This window comes from Lutra lutra, chromosome 2 (genome assembly GCF_902655055.1).
Source record: "Lutra lutra chromosome 2, mLutLut1.2, whole genome shotgun sequence".
Taxonomy (NCBI): domain Eukaryota; kingdom Metazoa; phylum Chordata; class Mammalia; order Carnivora; family Mustelidae; genus Lutra; species Lutra lutra.
Window position 1 is genome coordinate 202,232,297 of NC_062279.1, and position 10,053 is coordinate 202,242,349.

The following is a 10,053-nucleotide window of genomic DNA, read 5'->3' on the forward strand; positions in this document are numbered from 1 at the left end:
GCAATGTGCTAAGCACTTTATATACATCATTTCATTTACTTCTCTGGCCATGTTTATGATGTTAATTATTCTAGATATATAGGTAAAGAAACTGAGACTGAAATAGGCATTTCTCCACGGTTACCCAGGTTTTAACTGTACAGCCTGAGATTTGAACTGGAGTCTTAGATATTGACCAAGAAACAGAGGAGGCAGACAAGCACTTAAAACTTGCCAGGGCTAGGATTTTCATCATGGATAATCCTAGATATACAGGTCAGTAAAATCGTAATGGGATACATCGTACAACCTGTCAAGTTTAATCTTCTCTTTATCGAGGTTTGTCTAGCAGCAATATTTCTAGAGCAGTCCTTGTCTAGTAGAAATCCAGACAAGATTTCTGATCTTGTGTGGTCAATGAAGAAGAAATGCAGTTCACCCAATTTGCACATGTGGAGGCTTTATTATTTTCTTTTCTTTTAAGAAGCATCGCACTGTTAAATTGTCTTTCCAACACACCTTAACTGTGAAAGACAGAAGTCTGTTATCTGTGCTTGAGATTCTGGTAGTCGTAGATCTGATTTAATTCTAGAAAGTATTTCAGGTGTTTGGTGACCAGTTATCTAAACCATTGTATCCTTAAACATCTGTTAGACTCCCCTCCCCCCACCCCCAGTCTCTATTGACTTTTTCATTAATATCTTTGAGAAGTTAATTCAAAGTGATAGAAACTTGAGTTTCATCTATTTGGACTCTCCTTCCACCTTCCCTGAGGGTGTGTATAAGTACCCTGGCATGGTGGGGCATTTAGTTCCCACTGTTATAAATTCCTATTTAGTTCCCACTGTTATAAGTTCCTAACCTGGGACCCAGTGAGATATCCTTCATCTCATTAGGTCCTTGGCCAACTGTCTGCCCATGTGCTGGCCCTTTTGTTTCCAGTGGCTTTATCCCTGTGCGACACGAAACTCTAAGAAGGTATCTGAGGCATCTGCCTAGGCTCTCCTTACATCCACTTAATTATTTGGGGCCATGACACCTTCTCAGTCTCCACCCAGATGATGAGGAAAATATCCCTTTGTTTTTGAACATCTCGAACCAATACTGGGTTTTTTGCCAGCTCTCCAAGACAAGCCCAAGGCACATTGCCTAGCAACCCTTCCCTGGGAACCTCTCAAGCCTAAGCTCTCACCACCTCTTCCAGTCTCCTGCCTTTATATTTAGCCCTTCCGTTTTCTAGCTTGAGTCCCTCTGTCTTTCCTAAGTGTTGGTCTTTTGAAATCCAGGAGCCAGGGAGTAAGTGCTTTTTCTCTGTTCTCTTGTCTGGATCACTTCTCTGAGTCAGTAAGCACAGAGGGTCTCAGCCCCTGCTTGAAGGCTTAAAAGGAGGTGTGTGTAGTGTAAGCCCCGACAGGCAGGCTGGCTTTCCTTTTTGTAATACGATGCCTAATAAGTTGGGCCTCAGAGCTTTGGTTGCTGAGGCATCCACTTCAAAGAGGCGTTCATTTCAAAGATGGTTATCTCCAGTAAACACCTCTCCAGCTGCTAGATGAAGAGTCAGGCCACCTCTCCCTGCCAGACTTCTTTGTTTTAGAGCTCTTGGTTGGTTTTTGATAACTGAGCACTTGGGCTGCTTGAGTTTTCTCTTGCACCTTAAATTCCCACCCTGAACTGCAATAAAAGCAGAATCCCAGGCCCATGCACTCACTCCCTACCAGTGACCTCACTGGGTGCTCCTTGGTGTGTAAGTAATATCCCAGTCATATAAATAAACTTTTCTTTTTTCTCAGAGTTCCCTGGTGGTTATTGCTGATGCTGTCTTACAGTCATCATGAAAACCACAAGGGCCAGTCCAGCCACAATATTGGTTACCAATAGTCTGAGACCAGCACACAAGGAGGTGGGTGAAGGAAAGGTCTAGGACTATAGACAAAGGGAGTTATAGGGGTTATCAAAAAATGGTTTGTGTTTCCTGATTACTGGGTCTCGTTTGTATGCATTATTTAGACTATCTGGCCTTTAGGAGCTGCATCCTTAAAGCAGAGAAATTGGGGCTCACTTGTTTTCAAATTTGACTTTGGGGAACCTAAGGGGCTGTTGGCTGGCAGTAGAGCATCCACCACCCAACCCCATCTTCTCTTTGCAGCTAGTACATCTCTCCTTGCTTTGATCATGTTACATATTGAGCTTGGTAGACATTTCTCCTTTTTTTTTTTTTTTTAAGATTTTATTTATTTACTCATGAAAGACAGAGAGAGAGAGAGAGAGAGAGGCACAGAGGCAGAGGGAGAAGTGGGCTCCACATGGAATAGGGAGCCCAATGCAGGACTCAGTCCTAGGACCCTGGGATCATGACCTGAGCCAAAGGCAGATGCCCCACCAACTGAGCCACCCAGGTGCCCCAGATATTTTTCCTTTAAAGAAAGGGTTAAAAAATGTTTGAAACCCATTCCACTTGACTTTAATACTCTGTATATAGCATGGTGGTTAGTAATATAGACCCTTGCCTATGACCCCACTGACCTCCAACCTCTCTACTCATGCCTCAGATCCACCAAAGTCTATTTGAAGGGAACAAGGTTGGTTGATGAGAGGAAGAAAAGAGAAGCATGCATCTAGCCCCCACAAGGTCAATGGAATTTGCAGAGGAAAGATTCAAGTCAGAAGTTGATAGTGAGCCTGTGAATTTCTGAGAACAAGGGGATTCCATACTCCTAAATGATGAAATATGGCACAGAGCAGGACCCCGCTGGCCCTTAGCTCTGTAAGGAGCCTGGCACTCTTCTGGCACCCCAAAGATTAGAAGTATTGGAGGCATCCAGAGATCGTCCTTGGTATGGACAATATATTCTAATGATACACAGAGTAGCCAAACAAATACCTGATAGGAACCAAAGAAACCCGAGAAAAAGAAGATATGCTCTGTAGTCATTGCCACTGACTCATTAGTTTATAAATACTTCTTGAGGATTCCTAGAAATAACAGGGGGACTTTTGGGGAAGACACTGAAGTATAGGTTCTGTTTAGCTGGGATACACTTAGCCATCACAGGGCTGTCTCCAAAACAAATAATGCTGAAGAAAGTTTTTCTAATCTAGAAAGAAACATATACATTCATACAAATTCCACTGCAATTACTCTTGTTATTTATGTAGTAGGACAACTTCCAGCTGAAGGAGTAATCCACCTGAATAAGCATTTCCATGGTGTTACTTTTATATCTGAACAAGAGTTCTGTTTTTTTCCCAGCCTCCCCTCTGACTCATCATTGTGAAACTAAGAAATCATTTAGCCTCTCAGCACCTCAAAATCTCTCTTCTGTGAATGAGGATAATGGGTAAACCTTCTCTTGCTTCACTGAATTGTTGTGAAGTTTAATTAGCTAATGTTTGTACAGCCCTTTGAACTCTACTAATTAAATTGATGTGTAAATATAGTGCTTCGTTTTATCAGGATGCCTTGACTGAGCCATTTCATAAAGACTTAAAGATGACCGTGATAGGAGGATTCAGAGGAGAAGGATTTTTTTTGTTTGTTTTTTGATTCATGTGAACTCAATTCTGAGATCCTCAAATAGGCATCTGAAAATACTCAGTTGGAGTTCTCGCTAAGAGGAGTAAGGATATAGCCTCATACTTGCTCAAGGGGTAATGGTTACACTTTCATATCAGGGTAAACTTAGCACCTAGGCTGTACTTACTGTGCTCTGTGTATGCTTTAGGTGTTGGCATTGTTTTTGTTTTTGTTTGTTTGTTTTTTAAAATTTTATTTATTTATTTGAGAGAGAAAGAGAGAGAGACAGAATACAAGTGGGGGGAGGGGCAGAGGGACAAGCAGATGCCCCACTGAGCAACGAGACCTATGCAGGACTCCAACCCAGGACCCTGAGATCATGACCTGAACCAAAGTCCGATGCTTAACTGAGTGAGCCACTCAAGCACCCCATGTTAGCATTGTTTTTAAGGTGTTATGTTTATTCATTGTATTTTACAAAGAAAACACTGGTGATTTATTTCATATATGTCATATAAGGATTCACACAATAACAGATTTGGAGTCACCTAATAAGAAATTCATAGCTTTTGAAGTAGCGTGATTCAGTGTAGCTGGCACATGGCTTAGCCTACTTACCAATCAGAGATTTCCACCCACAAGAGAGAAATCTTAGACATGTCAGAAATCCTCTTACTAAATTTTCTGATGAGAATAGTTTACCCTAAAATAATTATCCCAATTATTTCTGAAAATGTTTTAATAATATGTCTTTTTTTCTGTCAGAAATAAATTCATAGGTGGATTAATTGGCTTGGGGAAAAAACACACAAGCCTTCCTCTGTAAACCTGCCTTGGGCTTTAGTATATAATTATATTTGTAAGCTGGAATTTTTTAATGATGATATCATAAGTATATGGCAATTAAATTTCATATGTTACTGAATATCCCAGAATATAGAATTGAAGTGTTTTATCCGGAACCTGGACAACTGATAAGAGTTTTGAAAACTATTAAATATTAAGGTAGGGGTTCACAACAGCAAATGCTTCTGTAAACTCTAATAGCTAGTTTATTAAACTTGTAATGTTTCTTCTGTCATATGTACTTCAGGAATATATCTGCTGCTGGACCAGCATAACATAAAAGCACTTTGAACTGTTAGAAACTTCAAATTCAGCTTCTGATTCCTATCTTCTGAAATGGGTGTTCTGCCCTGAATCGTCATCTGAATGAAAGTGTAGAATTCCTGGGATTCTTCTCTAGGCCCTAGCTGAGGGCTTGGGAAAAGTGCAAAGTGCCTTGGTAAACTCTGGGCATAATGACCCAGGTAGGTATAGTATTGATCTCTTAAGAAGAACACAAATAAGTACTGATTATTATGACCTAAAGGGACAGGAAAGAAAACAAAATAGACATCTAAAAGCAAAATATATTGCCTTGGGAGGCACAAAGACAAAATAGAATTTGAGCTTGTTGCTATAGGGAAAGGAAATGGACATTCTATTTATGGCTCTAAAATTCTGAATGAATCTATATCCTCACCCACTGGGATTTTTAACTAGGAGGATGAATGTTCTAAGAAACAGTCAATTCTCTATTAGTTTAAGTCTAACTTTAGCTTATTTTGGAAAACAAAACTTTTCCAGGTATCGGAAAATCTTTAACACTGGCTTTCAGCTCAGAACAAGACTAGATCTTAAAGCCAAAGCAGTTTTCCATGTACTGTGGGGGATTTAACCTTGTGGGGTTCTGGCCAGCCAGGAGCTAAAAGAACAACTCAGAAGGAAATGGCAGAAATAGCTGAGGGAAGAGGAATAATAGGATGAAGGCTGTTAGGGTTGTGTTGAAATTTGGAGGAATCTAGAGGAGAGACCTTTTTTAGGTTTTTATCTTTTGTTTGCCATGGCCAAAACATCTTTTAAGGGAACAGTTACAGAATCTGAATACCTTTGAGTACTTCCGCAAAAACATTAAAAAATGCAGACGACTATCCGGATGGGTGGAATTTTATTCCTTTAGGTCCTAAAATACCTCTCCAACGAACACCTTTGTTCACCTCAAAATTTCTTTAGAATGGCTGTTATAATTTTCAGTTATCCTTGGTGAAATGATGCCATCTAGAAAGAGTTAATAAGGATTTGGGATATGGTATAAATGCATGTTAGAAGCAGGAGTCTGTATCAGAGGGGAGAATGGTGTTGGTTTTAGAGTGAGGCAAATCCAGGAGAGTCTGGGGCTGGTCAGTTGAAAGTGCTATTTGCACACCTTGTGCCTCACACCCCCACATCTAATGGCTGGGCCCTCGCTAGTTGCAAACCTGGTCAATTTGCGGTTCTCCCCAGACACAAAGGTTTGGGGAAATTTCACAGACAAAACAAGGTTCTTGTTTTATGAAGAAAGTCCTCATGAAACTTAACTTAGTGACCTGAGGCACAGTTCTTCCACAGGATTTCCCGAAGTTCAAAAGACACTCTCTGAATTTCTCAGTTCTTAGAGCTGATTTGAAGAATGGATTTATCCAGGTTACTCACATCTCCTCCCTGTGAACTTCTCCCATGTAGAGATACAACAAAAATGACAGACACATAGACAAATTTCATTTTAAGTAGTAAGACTGATCTCTACTAAGGATAAAATATTTTTAACTGATTAAGTAATCAAAAGATTCTTAAAAAGTGTTCCTTATTCTTGGAGACAAAATAAGTTCAGCATTTGGGGAGCTTTCATAAAAGAAATCAAAGTTCAGACTCAATACAAGACTTACCTCATCATTCCAGAGAGACCAATAGTTCCCTATCCCAGCAAGAGGCTCAAGAGGCCACAGAAGTACCCATGGTTTCTGAGTTGAGATCTTGAATCATGGCCAAGAGTGGTTACTGATGAGATCTTCGTGGATCTCCACTATTGTTGAATTTTGGCTCTCCCTAAATACCCAAACAATCCATTGATAAAACTATCTGAGCTTATGGTTACAGAGATGTGGGAAAATACTGTCTTGGTGGTCTGTTAGGAAGAGTGGTGTCCTGTACCTTCCTACAATCATCAACCCTGTGAAGGTTAATTCTGAGCATCTCTTTCTAATTCCATGTTCAGTTGATGTCACTTGCCATCTTGAGGTCCTATGATAGAGGTATTTATGCCATAGAAGAGTATTTATATCACAGAAATCATCAAATTCCACAAATCAGGGATTTCCGCCCCCCCCCCAAAAAAAAACTCCCTGGGAGCCAGTTTACCTTAGTAGTGTCTTGGGGTATGGAAGTAAAGTTGGGATTTTTAGATGTTGGAATTTGTTTTAAGGCAAGTCTTTCAATGTGTAGGCTTGCATAGGATTGGGTAAGGAGCATAATACAAAAGTTTAGGATTGGTGGGTACAACAAGGTAAAGGATTTTTTTTTTCCCCTATAGTATTATTGTGTATTGCTCCTATTTGATTGAGTTCATACTTACTGAAGCATTTTTTTTTAGTTTTTTTTATTATAATTATTTTTTAAATTTTTATTTTTTATAAACATATAATATATTTTTATCCCCAGGTTTACACACTTCATAGCACTCACCATAGCACATACCCTCCCCAATGTCCATAACCCCACCCCCCCAACCCCCCTCCCCCCATCAACCCTCAGTTTGTTTTGTGAGATTAAGAGTCACTTATGGTTTGTCTCCCTCCCAATCCCATCTTGTTTCATTTAAGGTAAAGGATTTTGAAGCAAGGATTTTTCAAGGGTCTTGGAGAACAAATAGTCATGTGATACTATCTACTGAAAAGTTAAATAATTAGATATTAATTAAAATGAGTTTTTTAATAACTTCCCAGGACAGTGAAAATTAATTACAACTTCAATCTTTCTGAGCAAGAGTTTCCTGGAATAATAGTCATGTTGATGAAGACAGTGGAATAAGTAAAGTCATATTAATGTGTACAGTAAGCTATGTGGGTGTGGATGGTTTTGGTTCTCACATACAATGCTTGAGCCTTCAAATTATATAGGAATTAAGGATAGGTTTCCATGGAATTATCACAAAAAATAATAAATAAATAAATACATACATAGATAAATAAATCTCATAGGAAATAGTTATTTGAAATCACTATTCATTTTCAACTTAAAAAAAAAAAAACCCTCTGACTCCACATCCTAATAGCATTTAAAACCTGTTGGTGTTTAAATATTTAGCAAATATTTAAATAGCTTTTAATTCTATTTCACTGTCATCAAATATAAGAATTTAAATATATCACATTTGTATACTTGGGAAACTAAGTACATCTTGTCTAAGAAATTTCTTTTCAGTGTATTTAAAATATATAATTAATGAACAACTTTATACTTCCAATCATTTGCCTCTATAAGACAACAATGTAGATAGATGCCTTAGAGTATTTATAATATCTGAGACAGATTTTATATGTCCATTTGTTATAATTTGAGCACTAAATATGGTTTATATAATTTTTTTCTTTTCTTTAATAGAATGATAGGATGAGAATCAGATCCTTGATTCTGCAAGGATCAGAAATGAATTAGTTGAGAGAAAAAGAAAAGGACATTTAATTTGACGATACAACAGACAATGTTTGAATCATAGAAATGGAAGGCATTACTAACCTTCCCAGATCAATTTCTTCTTTAACTGATTGTGAATATTTCTAGTGATGAATAAGGGCATTATACAGTTTCTCATTGTGGAGCATTTCCTTTCTTTCTTTCTTTCTTTCTTTCTTTCTTTCTTTCTTTCTTTCTTTCTTTCCTTCTTTCTTTTTTTCCTTTCTTTAGGTTTATATGATCTATTTATTTTTAAATTAATATATAATGTATTATTTGTTTCAGGGGTACAGGTCTGTGAATCATCAGTCTTACACACTTCACAGCACTCACCATAGCACATACTCTCCCCAATGTCCATAACCAGCCACCCTATCCCACCCCCAACCCCCCAGCAACCTTCCATTTGTTTCTTGAGATTAAGAGTCTCTTATGGTTTGTCTCCTTCCCAGGTCCCATCTTGTTTCATTTTTTTCCTTCCCTACCCACCATGAACTCCTGACCTGCCTCTCAAATTCCTCATATCAAAGAGGGCATATGATAATTGTCTTTCTCTGCCTGGCTTATTTTGCTCAGCATAATACCTTCTAGTTCCATCCACGTCATTGCAAATGGCAAGATTTCCTTTTTTGATGGCTCATAGTATTCCATTGTATATATACACATCTTTATGTGGAACATTTTCTTATTCTTAAAATATTCTCTATAATGAGCTGAAGGCTATTCCCTGTGTTCCCTCCTTCTTTCATTCTTACTTCTGAAAACATTTAGAGTAAATCTACTCTATTCAGTTTAACTGATTGATGACACTACCACAATTATTGGGCTTTGCTTTTGTTTTCAGTTGCTTGGTTTCTTTGTTTGGTTTGTTTTTCCTGAGATAAGCAGCCTGAGTTTGTTCAACCATTATTCTATTTCAGAGGTATTCAGTGTGTGGACCAGTACTGGTCCATGACTCTTTCTTACCCTCTGGGAACCACAGGTCCACAAGGAGATAAGGCTCCTGAGTCGGAATATACATCAACATCCTGCTTCCTTCACTGAGAGAGCCTTGCTATGAAAAAAGAAAGCTCGCTGAATTAAACAGTGTGTTTAGTGAGAGAGTTGTTTTACATCGTGGCATGAGCTTGTTTATCCTGTTGCAGACTGGTAGTAAACAGTTAAACCAACTAGTTCTATAGCACTTGCTCCACATGACATGAGTTCTGAATCCATTCTAATCATTCTTCTCTAGAGTAGCCTCTAGAATACAACCAGTGCTTCCAGAGAGACTCTGCTAAAAACATAGTGGAAAACATTATACCCTTGTATCTGGACTCTGTTTGCCTTAGAATAGCCTAATTGATTGATTGATTGATTGATTGATTTTTCTTTTAGAGAAGGAAGGGGAAGGGCAGAAGGAGAGGGAGGGAGAGAATATCAAGCAGACTCTATGTCCAGCCCAACACCTGACACAGGGCTTCATCCCACAACCCTGAGATCATGACCCAAGCCAAAATCAAAAGTAGGATGCCCCACTGACCGAGCTACCTGGGCATCCCTGGTTTTTCATGAATTTTTATTTATTTATTTACTTATTTATTAAAGATTTTATTTATTTATTTGACAGACAGAGATCACAAATAGGCAGAGAGGCAGGCAGAGAGAGGGGGAAGCAGGCTCCCTGCTGAGCAGAGAGCCCCATGTGAGGCTGGATCCCAGGACCCTGGGATCATGACCTGAGCCAAAGGTAGAGGCTTTAACCACTGAGCCCCCCCAGGCGCCCCTTTCATGAATTTTTAATCAAGTGCAACACCTGGTCAGAATTATACATTTATCTCCTCTTTAAATTCTTCTTGTTACTTATAGTCCACCATCCCAAAGTGGGCTGCGTATTAACTGTTCTGATTTTGTTCATTTACATATATAGGCTGTGCAGCTACTGCTGTGTTCAAAACCAAAACCAAAACATCTCAATCACTTTAAACAGTCACCTTTTTTTTTTTTTAATTTCTCATTATTTTGTATTCAGCTGGTCAGTTATGGTG

At 38.7% G+C, this 10,053-nt stretch overlaps 1 protein-coding gene across 9 annotated transcripts in view; it reads left to right on the forward strand.

Moving 5' to 3' along the window:
- MTHFD2L (methylenetetrahydrofolate dehydrogenase (NADP+ dependent) 2 like) overlaps positions 1 to 10,053 on the forward strand; it is a 134,679-nt gene that overhangs the window by 91,005 nt on the left and 33,621 nt on the right. The window contains exon 7 of one of the 9 annotated variants that reach the window (XM_047719530.1): positions 4,587 to 4,800. The exons of the other annotated variants lie outside the window; for them this stretch is intronic. Within the exon in view, the coding sequence (XP_047575486.1) occupies positions 4,587 to 4,630 (44 nt within the window). The 3' untranslated portion in view covers positions 4,631 to 4,800. Of the gene's footprint in view, positions 1 to 4,586; positions 4,801 to 10,053 lie in introns of those variants that run through there. 9 annotated transcript variants of the gene reach the window in all.